The 20,991-nt window shown below is 52.3% G+C and overlaps 1 protein-coding gene across 3 annotated transcripts in view; it reads left to right on the top strand.

Annotated features, from left to right (window-relative positions):
* Scube1 (signal peptide, CUB domain and EGF like domain containing 1) overlaps positions 1 to 11,650 on the top strand; it is a 117,357-nt gene extending 105,707 nt beyond the window's left edge. For all 3 annotated transcript variants that reach the window (XM_038342917.1, XM_038342916.1, XM_038342915.1), the window contains 9 exons: positions 696 to 833; positions 2,379 to 2,582; positions 4,442 to 4,603; positions 5,814 to 5,981; positions 6,862 to 7,023; positions 8,438 to 8,635; positions 10,035 to 10,187; positions 10,617 to 10,696; positions 11,498 to 11,650. In XM_038342917.1, coding sequence (XP_038198845.1) covers positions 696 to 833; positions 2,379 to 2,582; positions 4,442 to 4,603; positions 5,814 to 5,981; positions 6,862 to 7,023; positions 8,438 to 8,635; positions 10,035 to 10,187; positions 10,617 to 10,696; positions 11,498 to 11,650 — 1,418 coding nt within the window. The remainder of the gene's footprint in view (positions 1 to 695; positions 834 to 2,378; positions 2,583 to 4,441; positions 4,604 to 5,813; positions 5,982 to 6,861; positions 7,024 to 8,437; positions 8,636 to 10,034; positions 10,188 to 10,616; positions 10,697 to 11,497) is intronic.
* The last annotated feature ends 9,341 nt before the right edge of the window (positions 11,651 to 20,991 follow it).

The raw sequence follows: 20,991 nt of genomic DNA, 5'->3' as shown, positions 1-20,991 counted from the left end.
TTTTTTTTTTTTTAGCTTAAATTAACCTGTTTCTCTTCATCTACGTTTTGCCTCAGGGCTTTTTACCTTTTTTTTTTTCCTGTATGTCCTACTTTTCCTGCTTCTTCCACATCTGTCTGCCTGGCTGGCGACCCTTTCTCTCGGTCCCCTATCTTCTTCTCAGGTTCTTCCCCAGTCTAGAGTTCTCCTCCTATTTATTCTCTCTGCCTGCTGGCCCTGCCTATCCCTCTCCTGCTTAGCTATTGGCCATTCAGTGCTGCTGCCAGCGCAGCCTGGATAGCTGAGACTGGGTGGAGGGGGGGAGTGCCTGGATTGAGACACGGAGGCTTCTTTTCAGGTGGAAGAACAGCAACCTTTATTTTGCCCAGCAACCTTTTATACCTCTACTCCTTCTGTGGACACCCACCTGCCAGAAAGAACACAAACATCCTTGTCAATTACAGACCACAAGGAAGTTCCCCTATAGGCCAGGGGGAGTTAGGGCAGCTGGATCACAACAGTTCAACTTTTTATTAGACCAATCAGGTGCCTTAGGCAGGCAACAAATGCAACACATCTTTACCTCATTAACAAAGGGAGCAGCAACAAATGTAACGCATCTTCACATAAAGTAATATTCCACCGCAGAAACAAATGTAACACATCTTTGCCTAGTTACTATTCCACAACACCACAGTGCACTCTTCTCTGTTCAGATAATTGCCACGTGACTTTTGTGACCCTCAAGTGTGACTCCTCCAAGAAGAGGCGCCGAGGCCGCAAGTCCCCATCCAAGGAGGTGTCCCATATCACGGCAGAGTTTGAAGTAGAGGTGAAGATGGATGAGGCCTCAGGTGGGTGACGTGTTCTTGGGGGCCGGGAGTCTGTTAGAACTGAGACAGAGTGAGCCCAAGGGAAGTCGGGACTCGCGGGGGAATTGCTACACACTGTGGGCCAAGCCCTGTAGCCCCAAGTGCAGGAGACAACTCAGGGTAACACTTGGCGCACAGCAAAGGGGCAGAGACAGCACGAGAACCCCAACTCTATGAGGACGGGACAGAGCCTCCCCAAAGTGTCTGAGCCAGGCCCTCTTCCCAGCCTGGGGGGGTGGGGGGTGCGCACTGAAGGGAGGCTTGTAATACAGGTTTGTGCTTCATACAAGCAATTCTTCTTAGCTATACCGGCAGGTGATGGGTCAGTTTTTTGCCTTTTTATTATTTTATTTTTGGTCCTTTTGAGACAGGTTCTTGCTGTTATGCAGCCTTGGCTGTCCTAGAACTCTCTATGTAAACTGGATTAGACTCGGACACACAGAGATCTTCGATCCTCCTGCCTCAGCCTCCCAAGAGCTGGGATTAAAGGCGTGCACCACCGTGTGGCACTTGCCCTGAAAACATCCTAAAGCAAATTGAAATCAAAATTAATCTTTAGAAGTGGCGAGGAATGGGGTTCGGGGAGAGGAACACAGTAGGTAAAGGCACCGAGGTCAGAGAGAAGAGGACGTACCCAGGAAGTGGTGAGGAAGAGGAGCAGAGGCAAACAGGAAGCAGAGAGGGACAGAGAGGGACCCTCGAGGATCTGCCTCCATGGCCTATTACATTACTACCTAGTGTTTCCAGAACTTCTCCAGCTAGCACTGCCAGCAAGGGACACACCTTCAGTGCAGGAACCTTTATGGAGGGGGGTGGGTGCTGGTGCACATGGTGGGGGGGAACAAACATGTGAAGGCAAAAGATCAATATACATTTTTTTTTTTTTGAGACCAAGTCTCACTATTTAGCCCTGGCTGACCTAGAACTTGCTATGTAGACCAGGCTAGCTTGAAACTCACTAAGAGCCTCTGCTTCCTGAGTGCTAGGATTAGAGCAGCATGGCCATACCTGACAGGGTCTCTCACTGAACACTGAGCGCCTTGTCTCGATAGGTTACCTGGCCAAAGAGCGCTGGACATTCACCCGTCTCCCTACCCCAGTGCTGGGTTACACACCACCTGGTTTTTATGTGGGTACAAGGGATCGGAACTCAGGACCTCATGATTGAGTGGCAGCAAGCACTTTACCAACTGAGCCATCTTCCCAGTCCTGGAGGACACTTTATATCTACCCTGTCAGAACTGGATACTACCCTGGAGACAGTGGCAATCCTCAAGAATGGGCAGAGGCCTTACTCAGACTCAGATCTGCTTTGTAGCCTAGGCTAAGCCATGCCTCTTAGACCCTCAATCTCAGTTTCTGTCAGACACCTCTAAAGCGCCCCACCCCCCATTGACCCAGGTCTGTTGTAAGACTGTACTGAGCTGTGAAACCCAGCACAGGGACTGGCTTGGGGGAGCTCTCAGCAAAGAATGCAGCCACTAGCAGGTTAGAGTTACTGTCGCTGGGTCCCTTTCTCCCCTGCAGACACATGTGAAGCAGACTGCATGCGGAAGCGGACCGAACAGAGCCTGCAGGCTGCCATCAAGACTCTGCGGAAGTCCATCAGCCGCCACCAGTTCTATATCCAGGTCTCAGGCACTGAGTACGAAGTGGCCCAGCGGCCAGCCAAGACACTGGAGGGGCCAGGGACATGTGGCACAGGCCAAATACTACAGGATGGCAAGTGTGGTGAGTCCCCCTGCTCGTGGCCCCAGACACTGACTCCGGACACTAGTAACTTAGTAAACAGCAATGGGCATACAGGGAAAACAGACATGTGGCAGGAACGGAGGGAATGGTCTGCCAAGGAGGAGAGTGCAGTACTTACCGTTATCATTGCCATTTGGGGAACGCGTCCTCTCTTCTGGTGCTGGGCCAGGTGTGTGATCCTCACCATAGCTCTGAGAAGAGGGAACAAGACAGCAAAGTCAAGGAGGTGAGGCATGAGTCCTCAGGGACCAGACTGGACCAGACTCTAGTCTGCAGCATGGTGCAGGAGAAGGAGGTGTGTGAGCTGAGGACCCGGGAGGCTGATCCAGGGCTGAGCAGCACAGTGCCTCCTGGCCCCTCCAGGAGAGAAGCTGGAGAAAGTAACCACAGCCAGACCCAGGCAGTCTCCCATAGGAATGGCCTGTAAGAGGGAACAGATTCAGAGCCAGCACAAGGCTTGGGTGGTGGCAGAGTCCTGGTCCTCCTGGGGATGATGGAAAGTGTGCAGGTAACTGTACACAGAGATGAAGCTGAAAGGACAGGACCGTGCAGCCACAGACGTGACTCTAAGTCCCACATGCCCTAGGTGAGTGAGCCTTACTGTGGACTCCCTGTCTCCTTGACGCTGAATGCAAGGAGCTCATGCAAGGAAGGCTATATGTGGGATGGAGAGGCCTAGAAGCAAGTACCTCACTATCAGGAGAGGAGAGGGGTGTTTAGAGAGGGATTTCAGGAGGCGGGGGTTCCAAGGATGTGGCTACTCAAGCCAGTACTCGCCCACTGATCCAGGAAGTCGAGGAAGAGGGAACTGAAGGGCATGCAGAGACTTCCCACCCTGCTCCCAGGAAGGTGCTGAACAGGCCTGGAGAACCATCAGGGGCCATACACAAAGAATATGATCTTCACATGTGCATGGGTTCCATAAGGAACAGTGAGGGGCTCAGTGATAACATTCTCTTCTTTATCTGGAAATCATTTCCGGTTTTCAGAAACCTAGTCTCACTAAACAAACTATGAGTATATTCCAGCTATGGACACTGTATAGCATCTGTTCCCTGCGCATGCTTGCTCTCTCTTGCTCTCTCGCTCACTCTCTCTCTCCTACGTCTGTATGTCTCTATATGAGTGTATATGTCTGTATGTGTCATGTGTCTGTGCATGTGAGTATGTATCTGTCAGTTTACGTCTGTGTGTCTGAGATTAAAATGCAGTCCATACTCATGCATCTAACTGGGTGATTTTCCCCAGCCTCCCCTTTACATGTCTGTACTCACCTCTGACAGTGATGAGCATGGCTCTCTTTGCCCTTAGCCTCTTTCCTTACGAGTGTCTTCGGTGGCCCTCAGCAGCCCAGCATCCTGGCTCTCCGCTGCCCTGCATCTCTGTGGTACTCTACAATAATCTGTTCACCACCAGGCTCTCTCACCCAGGCCTTCTACTGGTCCCCAGGTTCTGCATTGGGTTGTGTCTTTAGGTGCCAGCTCGCCCATACAGGCAGGAAAGGAAGAGGCGGTTTGAGATAGAAGGACCTGATAGAGACATCTGGCGGGGACAGATATATTCTGTAAAAAAACAAAAAGTCAGGCTGAGGGTGGGATGTAGGTCAAAGAGACATGGCAATCCTGTTGGAGCCCAGAGACCAGATGTGTGAAGGGCTGTGCGAACCACTGTAAGAAGGAGCAGCAGGGTCCAGCCTATAGGGTCCTCAGAGATGGCTGCCACCCTCGTGGTGCTCCCTGCTCTTCCGGATAGGCCCTTAAAGCCCCAGGGATAAGGGTGTGTCCTAACTGTGCACAGGGGGTTGGCCCCTGACCATTGTCTTCACTCGGTCTCTACAGTGTCCTGTGCGCCTGGCACCTACTTCAGCGGTGAGCTGGGCCAGTGTGTGCCGTGCGTGTCGGGAACCTACCAGGACATGGAGGGCCAGCTCAGCTGCACGCCATGCCCCAGCAGTGAAGGGCTGGGCCTGGCTGGTGCCCGCAATGTATCTGAATGTGGAGGCAAGTGTGGTCCACCTGGAAGGGGAGGGCTAAGTGGGGACAGGTTCCAGGCAGGGCCCACCACCCCCACATGAGGCTCCCAGAGAAAAAAGCCAATGCCACGTACAATCGTAAACTGTGATCTTGCTTGAAACTCTTCCCTTTCCAAAGCCGCACAGTTTCCACCCAGTCAGCACGCACAAGAAAGGCCTCACGGTGTACAACTTACATTCATGGATGGACCGAGGTGTGGCCTGTGAAGGAACACCCAAATGCTTAAGTAGCACCCCAAGGTCTGCCACTCAAGCATCTTTAGCCATAATTCCTCCGCACAGAGAACTTAACGTGTTGTTTGCCCTGTTGGTGTCTGAGAAGCCAGTTTTCAGTTTCCACCAGGGGCGGTTGATTTAGCATACACAGCCCTCCCATTTACTGCCCACTCAGCCTCCTCTGCAACAGAGTTCCTGTTGGCATCTCCTGCTGAGCCACACCAGACTCGCTCTAGAACCAAGGGCTCAGCCCTGGAAAAGCATATTGTCCAGGAGGGTGGGCAAGTAGAGCCCTGGAAGAGTGCAGACCCCTGTGGCTGCCAGCTACTTCCTGATCCTCTGGGCCCTAGGAATGTGGTCCCCAGGAAATTGTGGCTAGCAAAGCACAGGGTAGCAGTGGGAGGGGAGAGTCTCCATTTGGATATGCACTGAGAATCTCATGACCTGGGTCAAGAGGACCTTAAACCCACTCCATATTGGAACACCTGTGCCCACATTTCTGCAGGAATACTGAGTTTGGGGTGGCATTCCTGGGGTTTCTCTTTGTCCTGGTCAGGGCCTTAGTTCTCAGATACCTCCCTCCCACCCCCAACCCCGTTCTGGCCTGTCGTGCTGACAGATCCTGACAGATCAGACAGAGCCAGTCCAGAGCCCTGGGCCATTTTTTTCTGTGAATAGCTGAGTCTTGCCCCTGGGAAGCTGGGGCATGAACCCCCCCAAACACACCTCTTCCTCTGTAGTCCAGCTTGGCAGCGAGACCCCTTAGCTCCAGCCAGTGCTGCTAGTGAGAGAAGAATAGTCAGGCTGGCAAGGCCACACAGCAAACTGTCAGCCTCAAGACCCAGATCCTAGTGTCTCCAACCCTAGTTGCCCATGTTTCATTCCCGCCCTCCCTGGACAGCGTCAGCCTCTCCTAGCCACAGGACCCCTCCCCTACCTGAGCCGTGACCTCTGACCTCCAGGCCAGTGCTCTCCAGGCTACTACTCAGTGGATGGTTTCAAGCCCTGCCAGGCCTGCCCTGCGGGCACATACCAGCCCGAGCCTGGGCGTACCGGCTGCTTCCCCTGTGGAGGAGGACTGCTCACCAAGCACACGGGGACTGCCTCCTTCCAGGACTGTGAGGCCAAAGGTAAGGGGCCAGCTACTCAGAGACACATTCCCTGACACCACAAAGGTCAACCCCAAAGTCAGAGGAGGGGGTCTCAGGACTCCAGTAGGGGACATGGGTGACCAGAACCATGTCACATACCACAAAGAGACAGCAGCTAGACTCAAGACTGTCGAGCACTGGGAATGTCAGAAATGGGAATATCACACCTTCAGGGAAAAGGTGGGCTGCTTAAAGAGGAGGTAGAGGACAATGTCAGGAAAAGAGGATGATGGGAAAAGGAGAGGCCAGGCAGCGTAGCAGAGGGGCCCCACAAGAGCAGGAATAGCAGCCTCAGCCACCCTTTGGGCTTCCCCTCCCCTCTGCACCCAGATCATCCCCTCCTCACCCACTGACCCTCCCGTCTACTCCCCTACCCTGCTGACCCTCTGTGACCCTGTGCCTCCAGCCAAGCCCAGTGTCACAGAGCCTGCCATGGGCAGAGGGTCTCCTGACACACAGGCTGCCCCGTGTCCTCTCCCACTCGGTTCCAGGAGCAGAACTCCGCACTCCCACCCTTAGCTCCACTGCCCATTTGTTTTGTAGAAATGTCTGGTGTAACTCTCCACTTCCCCTCCCTTCCTGCCCTGACCCCCCTCCAGTCATACTGTCTCCCCCACTGCACCCCTCAAGTAAGTTTGGTCCTTACATTGTTGCTGCATGCTGGAGCCTCACACATCCTAGGTATGGACAACCCCCAACCCAAGCTCTTCCTCGCCCTCGCCACGAGGTATATAGCTTGGCCTCACTTATCCCATAATGGTGAGAAAAATCAGAGAGGTCATTTGGTGAGGAGGGTCTTGGGAGCACAGAGGTTCCCCTACCCTTGCCCATCAGCACCCCTCCCCCATGTCCCCTGCAGTGCACTGTTCTCCCGGCCACTACTATAATACCACCACCCACCGGTGCATCCGCTGTCCTGTGGGCACCTATCAGCCCGAGTTTGGCCAGAACCACTGTATCACCTGTCCAGGCAACACCAGCACCGATTTTGATGGGTCCACCAACGTCACCCACTGCAAAAGTAAGTGTCACTCCTATTGGGAGGGGAGCTGGGAATGCTGAGTAATGAGTGGGGAGGGGACAAGTGGGACCTCTGTGAGAGAAGACCGCTGGTCCCTGGCAAGGCGGGGTGGCCTATGCTCTGCCCACTCTGCAGGAAACGTGATTGCATCACAGTTCATAATTCCCCATGCATGCTTATCCTTACCCGAGCCTTAACTCAGGCCAGACCCACTCTAGTTTCTGGGTACCCAGGGAGAGAAAGCAGATTCTGTGCCTGCAGGTGGCAGGCTGTGGGCAGCTACCAAAGCCTGCAGCTATACAAGGCACGCATCACCTAAGCCACCACCTGGCACCGTACAGATACTCGAAAGCAATAGAAAGCAGGGAACTGAGCATGGACCAATGTGGAAGGGCTGGGGGAGGGCCTGATAGGCCTTGTGGGTAGCTGAGAGTCTTGGGTTCCAAAGGAAAACATGTACAGACAGTTTGCCCTTTACCTGCCAGTCCCCAGCTCTTGGCACAGCAGTCTTTGGGTATAACAGGATACTAAATTAGGATTTTTACTCCATTTCTGAGAGCTTTTGTTGCTGTTGATGTTGGTTGGGGGTTTTGTTGTTATTGTTTTGAGGGTCTCTCTGTGCAGGGTCTTTCTATGTAACCCTATCTGGCCTGTAACTAGTTTTGCAGACTAGGCTGGCCTTGAACTCACGAAGATCTACCTGCCTCTGCTTTCTGAGTGCTGAGATTAAAGGCTTGTGCCAGGGACTGGAGAGATGGCTCAGAGGTTAAGAGCATTACCTGCTCTTCCAAAGGTCCTGAGTTCAATTCCCAGCAACCACATGGTGGCTCACAACCATCTGTAGTGGGGTCTGGTGCCCTCTTCTGGCCGGCAGGCATACACACAGACAGAATACTGTATACATAATAAATAAATAAATAAATAAATATTTTTAAAAAGTTTTTTAAAAAAAAATAAATAAAGGCTTGTGCCATGATGCCTGGGTATTTCTCAGAGTTTCTAGTTTTCATACTTCCCCCAATAAGTTCCTAGTTCCTCCCCCTGGCTGCTGGTCACATCTGGAGCCACCCAGAAGCCTTTCACCTTTCACACCTGAGACACAACTGGGACGGAGGCTGACTGGGAGCAGGCAGCCTACAGAATACTGAGGGTGGTAAAAACCAAGACACGAAGGCACGGAGTGGCCTGTGCCGGGTGAGGGAGGCCCGTAAGAAAGGAAAGCCTGGGCTGGGTGTCAGGGAACCCAATGGTATCAGCTGAGGCCCTGCCCTCTGGTCCAGGCAGGACCTCCCCCCCGCCCCCCGTGAGTCAGCACAAGACCTGATTGGCTGGCACGGGAACACCTTTATTGCCTTTGAGGGCTAGAACACCCATGTAGCCAGCCTGACAAGTCCCTTGACCGTGATACCCACAGACCAGCACTGTGGTGGCGAGCTTGGTGACTACACAGGCTATATCGAGTCCCCCAACTACCCTGGAGACTACCCAGCCAATGCCGAGTGTGTGTGGCACATCGCGCCTCCCCCCAAGCGCAGGATCCTCATCGTGGTCCCCGAGATCTTCCTACCCATCGAGGATGAGTGTGGCGATGTCCTGGTCATGAGGAAAAGTGGTAAGTTCTGGGTTTGGGACCAGACAGGCCCTGTGCCCATGCCCTTCTCCAGATTGGTTCAGCTCTACCTGCTGGAAGGGAGGCCTCAAAAAGCAGGTGGCTCCAAGGTCCCCATGAGGTAGAACAGAAGCCCACCTGAGCCAGGCCTAAGAACTGGGCCACACAGAATTCTAAGGAAAGGTCATGAAGGTTTGGGGCAATCTGGACCTAGTCAATTCTGGTCTCAACCTCGCTATTAGCCAGTCTCTTCCAGTTGTCCAGCTAGCTACAGTGCCCCTTCCCCCACTTCGTATCGCCATACCTCCAGTGTGATCCTGGGACTTTCCTCCTATTCCATAGGCTTCTGACCTCCCTCAGGGGCTTAGAGGAGCCAAGGGCCATCCAGACACACTTAGAGATGCCTGAACTAGCCCTAGCTATGTACTCTGCAACATGAGGGAAGGATGGGAAGGGATAAACAGAGTAGACCTTTAGCTGGAATAGAGAAAGTGCATGCCCACAGGCCACCATGGTGAGAAAACCCAGGAAGGAACTGAGCACCCTGCAGGGACCTAACTCTGTCTTCAGCATTCTGTCCAGAAACTTCCCTGTCACTGCGTGGTGAGCACCTTAGGACTGAACTAAACTCAGAATGTTAAAGGAGAAGGCCAGAGACCCAAACAGGCCTGAAACTATGCTATTGGTCTGAGCTAGACCATCTGTGGACAGAAAGACAGGTGGGAGGAACAGGGGGTGGCTTTCCTATAGGTCCTGTGTGGCTCTGTTACCTTGTACATATACTACTTGCTGGTTGGCTGATAGGCCAGAAAGCCCCAGTGTGCAAACGGAGGGTTGAAGCCAAAAGGAGTGAGGGGCCTGCCCAGCTGGTCAGAGCCCAGCCTGGAACTCCCTCCTCCATCCGTTCCCATTCACTAGCCTCTGACCACCACCCACAGGCAACTCTCCTGTGAGCATCAGGGAGGCAGCCCAGAGTTTACCCTTGTCACTCAGCCCCAGGTGAGAGGACTTTCTAAGCCTGAGCTTCGGGTGGCCTTGGTCCATGCTGACTTCTGTCTCCTGCACCTGCTTGAGCTGGTCTCCTGTCCCTCATGGAGGAGCCATGAGCCTGAGGGAGACAAAGAGACTGTAAAGGGGGTTTCAAAAGAGTAACAGGAACGTGGCAGGAGGCAAGAAGCATGGGGAGGTTTTATGGGCAGGGTGTGGAAACAGATCTCAGAAGGTTGAGGCAAGCAGATCAGAGTGAAAGGCAGGGCAGGACAGAGGAACAAAGGAGCTGGGTGTTCAAGCAGAGAGGTTGACGTTGGGGGCTGGGATGAGGGGCCTGAGGCAGCGGGCTGTATGTAGACCAGAAGCAGCATTGCAAAGGCCTGCAGCATTGCAAAGGCCTGCATCCTTGCAGCCTCTCCCACGTCAGTCACCACCTATGAGACCTGCCAGACCTATGAGCGGCCCATCGCCTTTACCTCCCGCTCCCGCAAACTCTGGATCCAGTTCAAATCCAACGAAGCCAACAGCGGCAAAGGGTTTCAAGTGCCCTATGTCACCTATGATGGTAAGGCACCCCTGTCTTGTCACAGCCTACTCTGCGCCAGCCGAGGCCTGGCTTGGGGACTCAGAAATGAGTTGTACATCCCTGTCTCTGACAAGGCACAAACCCAAAGACAGAACTAAGGGCCAGGAAATATGGAAACCCAAGGGGTGTGGAATACAGGCGACAGAGGGGACCATCGGTGCTGTCTGTGGGCGTCACAGAAGGTCCTGCCCCACCTTCAGGGTTTGCAAGGTTAAATAGGGACAGCTAAGGAAGACCAGGAGGACAAAGCAGGTGGAGGGGACCCCAGAAGCAAAGGCCAAGAGGCAGCGCTACATCCAGACACCAACAACTGTCCAAGGCGGGTCCAGGGCGCTGGGGAGGGTAGAGGAGGGAGGTGCAAGGTCTCAAGCCCCCCCACCTTCCCTCTCCCTGCTGGCCGGCTCCCAGAGGACTACCAGCAGCTAATAGAAGACATCGTGCGCGATGGGCGCTTGTACGCCTCGGAGAACCACCAGGAGATTCTGAAAGTAAGTTTTTTGGAAGGGAATCCCTGTGACTCTGTGAGAATGGTTGGGGTCATGCCTGTCCTTGCCCTGACTCCTGACCCCGGGAGAAGGGACGGGAGGAGAGTGTTGGGTCAAGGGCCCTGATATAGGACTGGATCTGAATGTCTGCCACCAACCCTCCCAGCCCCTCCAGTCCATGAGGTTTGAGACAGGTTGGCTGCCTGGTAGATGGGGACCAGGACTTAGTGAAGTGCTTTGGCTGAAGCCCTCGGTCTCAGTCTCCTGACTGTGAAATGTGGGTGGTTCTACCGACAGTGTCTTAAAATCAGTGGAGCCGACTTAGACTCCTTCCTTCCCATCCTGCCTACTGCCTTGAGAAACAGGGCACTATGTCACAGAGGGTGAACTGTGACTCTCTCTCTCTCTCTCTCTCTCTCTCTCTCTCTCTCTCTCTCTCTCTCTCTCTCACACACACACACACACACACACACAGGCACTAGCCCACGTCCAGAGGATCCAGCTCTCAGTGAATGGAACCAGTCCTGGGATGAGCTTGGTGGGCCCTGGCTCAACCTCTTCATGGTAGTTCCCTCTACCTAGGACAATGAGACCAGGAGTGGGGCCACAGAGCCCTGGCCCACTCTGGCCCAGCTGTCACTATGCCCTCTATTCCACCAGGTGGCGCTGGGGTGCAGTGACAGTTTGATAGGCACAAGGTTGGTCCCCTGCCCTCAAGCTCCTCGTTCCTCCTGGAGCTGCAATTTGATTTGGGCAGATGCCCCTGCCTGCCCTCTGTCTCACAGCGTGCCCCATGTCTTGCAGGACAAGAAGCTGATCAAGGCCCTCTTCGACGTATTGGCACACCCACAAAACTACTTCAAATATACAGCCCAGGAATCCAAGGAGATGTTCCCTCGGTCCTTTATCAAACTGCTACGTTCCAAAGTGTCTCGGTTCCTGCGGCCCTACAAATAGCCAGCCAGCTGTCCTGCTTGGGGATAGTGGGAACCAAGGAGGAGGGGAGTGTGCCTTCCCTCTACAGCAGGAGCTGGAAGGAGGCTTTGCGGGCCTCCAGGTTGCCTTGGGAAACCCATGACACCTGCCTCTGGCAAAGCCATCCAGCCTGTACCAGTCCGTGGGAGGCCTAAACCCAGCCCAGACCCCTCGGGTGGGTCTGCTACTCCTCCATGGAAACACAGCTTCACGAAGCCTTCACCCACCCTTTGCCTCTATTTCCCAGGACACCTAGAGCATTCTCTCCTGAACCGCCCCAGTGGGCCTACCTGGGCCAGGACACACTGTCCCCACCATGTGGGGAACAGGACTACTGTGCCCTTAGCCTGATGAGAAAGAGGAATGTGGCCAACTCCCTGCAGGCTCTGGAAAGCCTGGGCCATTTGTCACCCACACAGGGCTGGGCCAGGCCAGGAGGAGTGTGTGGAGGTGCCATCTGGGAGGTGGTTGATAAGCTGGTGCCAGCGCCTGTCAAGTCACCACACCCTGCCGACTCCTCCAGCCGTAGGCACAGGACACCGAGCCAGGCCATGGGGCTCAGGGGACTCTGTGAGAGATGGAAAGGTCCTCCAGGAGAGGAATCCATGGGCTTACACTTCGCCTTAATAGAACATCTAATGAAGTTCTATTTATATATATATATAAATATATATATATAAATATTAAATATATATACGTCTCTGTGTGGGCGGGTACTTTAGAAGTGTTCTCCAGGAGCTGTAATAGTAACCACTGTTGCTATTTAATCACTGGCCTCCCCCAGTGATTAAGCGCCCCCCTCCCCAGCACTAGCCACCTCTGTTTGGGGGAGGCCAAGTGCCCCCTCCCTCTGGCCTGGGGAGAACACAGACGTGCTTGAACATGCTGTTGAATGTGACTTCTTGGGGGTTGGATTAAGTGTTGTGGTGAAGCATTGTCTTGGGGTTGGTGGGGGAGGCTTCAGAAGCAACATCATTCCCTCAGAAGAGCGAAAAGCAGCTGCCACCCCACCACCACCACTGGCTCTCACTGCCTGCCCTGTGCCTGAAGGCCTTCCTCAGGGATTTGCAGGCTGTGTTCAGAGAGCAGTCCCCACTCCCTACGGCAACAGGAGGAGAAAGCCAGGCCCAGAGAGAGGAGGCCTCTGAGGCAGAGGCTGTCGGGAGCCTCCCGATGCTTCTCCGTCTCTGAAAGAAGGGAGCCCCTGTGTGGCCAAGCTGAATGGCATCCCACTGGCTGGGGAGTCACCCCATCACCAAGATCTTACCTGTGCCTCAGACTGCTTGCTGCCGGCTTTCAGAATCGCATAGAAACTGGTCTGTGTTTTACAAATTAACAGATGGTATAGCTTGGAGGAACGTGGGAGAATCTCAAAATGAACTCCAAGGTCTCCTGGTCCCCATCCCACCCTGGTGACGTAAGCTGTCTGCTTCAGAAAACACATGTGGCTCGCTGAAGACTGAAGGTGTGTGTGCAGGTGATGTGTGGGGCAGGTGATCCAGGCCTGGAGAATCACTGCTTGATGACAGGGCACAGCAAACACATCTGAGCTCCCTTGGAACTCGGGGACAAGGTACTGCCACCACATGCAGAAGAGATCAGCAAAGGCCGCCACTCTCTTGTGGAGGGCTGCAGGTGGACTTTCTGCACTTGGTGGAAGGACAGGGCAGGGGCCTCCTGCCTTTCTCTGGTCCACAGTCCTGGCAGCCCAGCTGCACTTGGGAGAAGCTTCTTGTTTTCCTGTTGGGCCAGTGATCATCCCTAGAGGGACCAACGTCCCCCAGGACGAACCCAGCAACACTCACCCTCTCCAGGAACATGAAGCAAATGGGGACACACATGAAGGAGACACACTAGGAGGGAATTGTGGGAAACAGCTCAAAAAAGTGAGGATTCTCAAGAAGTTCTCCAAGGTGTCTGTCATCTACAAACTGGAGAACCGGGAAAGCTGGCAGTATTCAAACCAGAGACGCCAGGAACCGGGGTGGCCAGTCTGAAGCCCCAAGCCAGGAGCACTATGTTGACTGGCTGTCCCAGGTCCAATAAATATGCCCTCCCTCCAATTTTGCTCCCCACCCGCACTGGCCTACTGAAGGAAGCCACCAGCTTAGGTGAGGAAGGGGCTTTTCTCTAACTCCTAATTCATATGCCGGTAATCTTTCCCAGGATCCACCATTACTGCCCTGCCACACCTTAAGAAGCATTTGGGGGTTCAACCCTGCCCAGCTAAGATGACATATCCCCTTAGCCAACCCACTTAAGGGCTTCGGGTTTAGTTTTAAATCTTATCAAAAAACAGAAAACATCAGCATTCTCAGGTTCTCCTAAGTCCTGCCTTCAACTCCTGAGAGACTTTTAGCAATTTGTCACCTCTGTGCCCCATCAACACACCTCACTATCTCCTCTCTCCAGAATGCCCACCCCCCATTGTGGCCACATCATGTCCAGTGTCCCCTGAGTAGGAGCAGGTACAGTGCAAGCCAGGTCCCTCACTCTCATGTCAAGCTCTCATCCCCCAAAAAATAGCCCCCCAAAGCCCTGGTACCTGGCAAAGACAGAGAGGGCCTGTGTCTCTCCAGTTTAATTTGTGCTTGGTCCCACCCCTGGTAGAGTGCCACACCCGAGGCAACCTGAAGACCTCTATGGAGGTGAGAGGAAAACCACGTTGCCCCCTGGGTTCCAGGTCTTGGTCACCATGTGAGACCTGGAATTGGAGGCACCTCAGCAGGACACCCTGAAAGCCTTCCTGACTTGTGTTCCTGGCACCTCCCGGCACTTACCTTGGCAGTAGCAGAGGCAGAGGAAGGAGAACAACCTGCCCTGAGGGTCAGTGGCCCAGCCAAGCCCTCCACTCGTGGGTGGCAACAGCAGGGCACATTCTTTGCCATTCAGAATGGGCCTTTTGATTGTCTGGGTCACTTGTACTCGAGGCTGTGGCTACACCATCCTTCTCACCCTGGCCCCCTCCCCAATTCTCAGGCAGCACAACACATGTCACGGTGGCTACTGGTGGTGACAGCTTTCCCAAACTCTGGCTCCCCCAGGGCAGTCTTCCCAAGGTCCTTCCTCACTTAGTGGTTACAGATACTCAGGGGCCCAGCCCGAGATGGAGAGCTGGACCGCCTTTCTCCTCCTGACACCTTTTAATTTGGAACACACAGATGAAATAGAACCAAAATACAAACCCCAAATCCTGACTCAAGAGCTTTACTAGGGAGCCTGCTCACCTGCCTCTGCCATCTACAAAAGGCCCCGGCCTTCTCACCTCCTACCCCTCAGCACAAAAATAAGGGCCTAAAATGAGTTGGGTCTTTTGGCAGACATCTACTGGGTACCTACTGTGTGCCAGACTTCTAGAAAGATTGACTGAGGAACAGTATGACACAACCTAACCAGGACAGCAGCCTTGCCCCATGTCTGCTCGTCTGCCACATGGCCTGGAGGACGGACAGGAGGGCCAGTGCTTTCTTCTTGCCCTGGGACTAGCCTGGAGAGTGTGACTGACCTGGCTAGCATTGGACAGCTTTGCTTCACCAAAGGTGCACAGAGTGGTAGCCCGGCCCTGCTGCTCAAGCCCGCAGCGCCCGGCTGATGCCATTCGGACTGAGGCTGAAGAACTTGTGAGCGAAAACAGCTGTCAAACACAGAAGCAGCACAGATAGCGCCTCTCCAGGGCACGCCAGCACCGGGTGGGCTTCAACCTGTTCGACCTGTCACAACTTTTACCAGTTTGGGGGGAGGGGGCTCTTCAGGGTCCAGGTGATGTGGCATAGCTTGTGCTCCCCCCAGCACCCTGTTTAGACAGCTCCCAACAGTTTTGCTGGCTGCATCCTCCCCAGCCTGCACCCAGTATGTCAACACAAAGGCCCAGATGGAAGCCCTGAAAGTCTGTGCTCTTGTGACTCAACAGTGAGCAACAGAGGCCGGGGAAATTCACAGTTCTTCAGCCAGACACTAAGCTGAACCCTCTCTGCCCAGGGCCCCTAGCCCTGTGACAAGGGTGGGGTAGAACCCATAGTTCAGGGCTGGGCATTTGACTCAGAGAGACCGAAGCGCCCTAAGTGAGGAGTGAGAAGCTAGAAGAGCCAGTGTTGACTCTGGTGACGCCCATCCTTCTTTACACACTCTTGAAGAAAGGATGAACTTGGCTTCTCTTGGGTAGCAGGCAGGGTCCCCACCATCCAGACCTGACCTGTCACCACCACCCACAACGCCTGCACTGACCCTCGGCCCTGCACATGAGAGAGGCCATGAGAGAGGCCCGGTGCATGTCAGTGCTTACAGGGGAAGCAGCCGGGCTTTCAAACAGATCTGTCAGAAAGGTCAGAGCCAAGTGCACCCAGAAGCCATCCACACTGCTCTAGAGACAGATACCCTTCTGCGCCCCAGCCTTTGTCTTGGCCTCCAAACATACGCATTCTGTCCAGGCTCTGCGTAGCAGCCCTGAGGCGCACTGACCAATATCCATGTAACCGCATTTGCCTTCAGCTGCCTCAGATAGTCAAAGCCTTTCTCTATCATGTTTCCCCCGTGCATGTAATTAAACACTTGTGGGAATCACTTTAATAATAAACAGGAAATGAACCTAAGTATTGTCCGTTTCTCATTTTCTTTAGAGTTACGACTGAGAGTATGGGAAAGGCCACTGCAACCCACAAAAAAAAAAAAAAAAAAGGAAAAGAAAAAGCAAGCAAGAAATGGGGCCCTGAAATTTTGAGGCTTCTGCCTTCAGACTCCGTTCCAGAAACAAGTTCCAGAAGAATCTATGTCTGGTCTTGTGATGGGAAATATTTCTTAATTGTTTTTGTAAAGATTTTAGCGCTCTCTCTCTCTCTCTCTCTCTCTCTCTCTCTCTCTCTCTCTCTCTCTCTCTGTGTGTGTGTGTGTGTGTGTGTGTGTGACTACAGTATCCATGCACACACACAACTACAGTGTCCACAGGTGCCAAAAGAGACTGTCTGAGATCCTGGAGCTGGAGTAATAGGTGATGTGGTTGCTGAGAACTGAACTCAGGTCCTCTGCAAGAGCAGAACATACTCAGAGCCACCGAGCTGTCCCTCCAACCTCAAAGGTTTCTTTTTAATGCTTTGAATTTTTTTCTATTTTGGTTTTTTTCGAGACAGGGTTTCTCTGTGTAGCCCTGGCTCTCTTGGAACTCCCTCTGTAGACCAGGCTAGCCTCAGACTCACAGAGATGTGGTGATATTTTTGTTTGTGCTTTAAAAAATAAAGCTTGCCTGAAGATCAGAGTGTGGAAGCTAGGCAGTAGTTAGTCATATAGGACACTATGGGGGCACACAACTTTAATCCCAGCACTAGGAAGGCAGATGCAGACAGAACTCCGAGAGTTCAAGGCGACCCTGGGCTACACAAAGAGAAACAGAGCCAGGTGGTGGCTCACATCTTTAATCCCAGTACTTGGGAGTCACACGGCTTTAATCCTAGCACTAAGGAGGTAGAGACAAGAAGGAATATGGCTGGGCAGAGAGAGGAATATAAAGCATGAGGAAACAGGGACACAGGACATTCAGTCTGAGGATTCAAAGGGACGGGATTGCCCCTTTGGTCTGAGGATTCAGTAGAGGTAAGAAATAGTGGCTGGCTGCTCAGCTTCTCTGATCTTCAGGCAAGCTTTATTTGTTAAAACACAAATAAGATATCACCACACAGAGATCCGCCTGCCTCTGCCTCCTGAGTGCTGGGATTAAAGACTTATGCCACAACTGCCCAGCTTATGCTTTGAAATTTTTATACCTGCCTATCATGTATCTTGACCATATACATACCCCTCCCCAGCTTCAAGTCCCCCTCTGCCCCACCTAGCATAACTCCCTCTCAACTTCATGTATGCATGTATGTATCCCATTGAGTCCAGTTGGTGCTACCCATATGTGCATGGGTATGGGACCATCTACTGGGACATGGGCAACCCACAAGTGACCATACCTAAAGAAGAGTGACTCTCTCCTCCCCAGCAGCCATCAACTGCCAGTAGTTCCTCAGCTAGTTCCCCTCCCCTATCCATACCGGAGTATCAACTGGCTTGATCTTGTGAGGGCAACCACAGCTGCTGTGAGCCTATGCGTGTGACAGCCATGCTTGTGTGTGCAACAGCAGCCATGCCCGGAAGGCATAATTTCACAGCATCCTCCCCATCCTCCGGCTCTTACGTTCTTTCCACCCCTACCTCCTCGGGTGTTCCCTGAACCTTGGGGGTGGGGTGCCCCATCTGTGGACTCAACAGTCACCCACCCTCCACATTTGGACAGCTTTTAGTCTCTGCATTAACTGCTACCCACTACAGAAAGCAGCTCTTGACTATGGCTGAGAACAACACAAAGCTTTGGAGATAAACACAAACCTCCAGACGACAGTGTGACAATGGGCAACACAGCAAGGCCTGTCTTGAAAAAAAGAAAAAGAGTCTGAGAAATGATGCAGTGGGTAAAGTGTTTGCCTGAGAAGAATAAAGACCAGAGTTCAGGTCACCGCACCTGTATAAGTGCCCACCTTGAGTGAAGGGCTTGCCTGCAATCCCGGTACTCAGGAGGTGGATACGTGGGGATCCCTGGAGCAAGCTGGCTGGCCAAACCAGCAAGCACTGGGTCAAAGTGCACATGTACCCATACACATATGACCTTGTGTACACCATACACATAACACATATGCAAAAGAAGGAAACGGGAAAACAAAAGTCCAGAACATAACTTTTCTCAAATCTCAAAAGCAAACATTAATTCAATAAAACATACAATCCTGTCTAATAAGAGGATCTTTTTTTCTCCAGACAGGGTTTCTCTATGTAGATCAGGCTGGCCTCTGTAGACTCAGACATCTGCCTGCCTCTGCTTCTCAAGTGCTGGGATTAAAGATGTATGCCACCACTGTCCAGCTGTGTTTCTTTTTAAGTGTGTGGAAATGTTAGCTATCCTACACAGTGTAATTATTTTCTTTATCTGGGTATGGAAGGCAAACACCAGCAGGGTTGCCGCTGAGACCAGCCCTGGGTCCTCCTGCCTGCAGACTGCTGTCTGGATGAGGGGTGGATAGAATCCTTGTGCCCTTGGCTCTGTGGTGCGTGAGCAGCTCGTTTCCTGTGTGCACCCTCAGCAGCACTCCCAGCACACACGCCTTCTTCAGGGACTGAAGCCACGTTTCTGATGTTCTCAAGACAAGAGCCTTTATGAGCCCCCACCCTGGGTAGTCTTATGATTAAATAAAACATCGGTGGTTAAATAAGGTGGTGACTTCTCATCTGAGCCTGAAGAGTGACGAGAACTGTGGCAGACAGAGCAGCAGGGTGAATGCGGCCAAAGGTCAGTGGGGAGGACTGGGGCTGGCGGGGTGGGGGTGGGGCAGAGAATGGCAAGGAGTCTGGAGAGAACACAGGGCGAGGGCTTGCAGTGGTGGAGACTGTGTGGGGCCACGAGGGGCCTCCTCTTTAAGAAGAGTAAGGAAAAAAAAAAAAAAAAAAAAAAAAAAAAAAAAAAAAAAGAAGAGTAAGGCAGAAGCCGGGTAGTCACCACCTTTAATCCCAGGATGGGGGAGACAGAGGCAGGTGGATCTCTGAGTTCGAGACCAGCCTGGTCTACAGAGCTAGTTCCAGGACAGGCACCTAAGCTACAGAGGAACCCTGTCTCGAAGCAAACAAACAAACAAACAAGAGTGAGGCAGAGCAGCATTCAGACTCAGTCTCAACAGGGTGAGACTGCTTTATTGGAGCAGTGAAGGGTCCCAACCTTGTGAGGGATGAAGGCTAAGCATGTAAGTGAAGTCAGAGTAAAACCACTGAAATGATGGCTCCACGGGTGGAAGGTTTTTATGGTAGATGTGAGAGAGAGCAGCCAGAGGCATCTGGAGGAGTCCAGAGTAGACATGGCTACCGCTGGGAAAGGAGAGGAGAGTAGACTGGCCACAGTCAGGGCTATCTCTCCTGGGTGGGTAGGTGGGACCTTGCCATTATAGAAAGGGGAGTAGCTGCGGAGGGGGCTGACCTGGAGGCTGGAACAGCCAGGGAACTAGCATAATGGGGGGAAAGAGAACATCCAGGAGGCTAGAATGAGGGTGTTGATATTCATAAGGGGCACACATTCTAGGGACCAGAGGAGCTTTGGGGGTTAGCATGGGCTCTGATATATAACCACAGATGTATGTCAATAGAGAGCCAAAGGCAAGGGAAGACAATGGAAGTGGCTCCTTTTGGCAGGCAGAAACCTGTTTCCTGAGGAATGCTGCCAGCAATCCTTTTATAGTCACTGCCTTTGGGGTTTGGGACCTAACAGAGTGCACTTAGAGGGGCTAGAGGACGTGTGTGTGTGTGTGTGTGTGTGTGTGTGTGTGTGTGTGTAGCTACCAGGAAGTCACAGCTTTTTTGTGGTTTGACTGGGAGCAAGGTAGGTTGTTTTTAGTATGTTTGTTTGCTGTTTTGTTGTTTTGTTTTGTTTTTTTGAGTCAGGGTTTCTCTGTAGCTTTGGAGCCTGTCCTGGAACTAGCTCTTGTAGACCAGGCTGGCTTCTAACTTATAGAGATCTGCCTGTCTCTGCCTTCTGAGTGCTGGAATAAAAGGCATACACCACCACCGCTGGGATGGAAGGCTGATTTTGATACCCAGGGGTACTGTTTCTACAGATGGAGCAGAATGGTCAGGTTAGAGCAATTCTTTTTGGCTAGGTGCTATCACCTAAAAGAGCCTGACTCAATTCATATGACCTGAGGCTATTACCCAACATCCTTCACACAAGAGTTCCCAACACAGGCCCATAGCTGCGGGGTCAGGAGACCATGGTCTAAAATCGTTATAACTATGAACAAAACTAAATGAGATTTTGCTTGGACCTTATGTGACATACTTAGGTCCTAATTTTGTTCTCACCTTTACTTTTCCATTTGGACCAACCACAGATAAAATTATATATATACATATATATATATACACATATATATATGCATGCAGCATAATAAACCCAGCAATTGATTATGAGTTAGTTGAATACAAATCACATTTGTAACATAACAAATTAAGATCATGGGTTCATATATTGCTAAATAAGCTTCCTGTCTGTGGCAGATCTTAGGCACACTTTATTGTTGCTTAAAGGTTTTTTTTTTTTTTTTTTTTTTTTTTTTTTTTTTGGTTTTTTAAGACAGGGTTTCCCTGTAGTTTCTAGAGCCTGTCCTGAAATTAGTTCTTGTAGACCAGGCTGGCCTTGAACTCAGAGATCCGCCTGCCTCTGCCTCCCGAGTGCTGGGATTAAAGGCGTGTGCCACCACCGCCCGGCTTTGTTGCTTAAAGTTTTAAAAGGAATATTTCATACATTCCACTCT

This window comes from Arvicola amphibius, chromosome 9 (genome assembly GCF_903992535.2).
Source record: "Arvicola amphibius chromosome 9, mArvAmp1.2, whole genome shotgun sequence".
NCBI classification, from domain to species: Eukaryota; Metazoa; Chordata; class Mammalia; order Rodentia; family Cricetidae; genus Arvicola; species Arvicola amphibius.
This window is presented reverse-complemented; position numbering and strand designations above follow the sequence as displayed.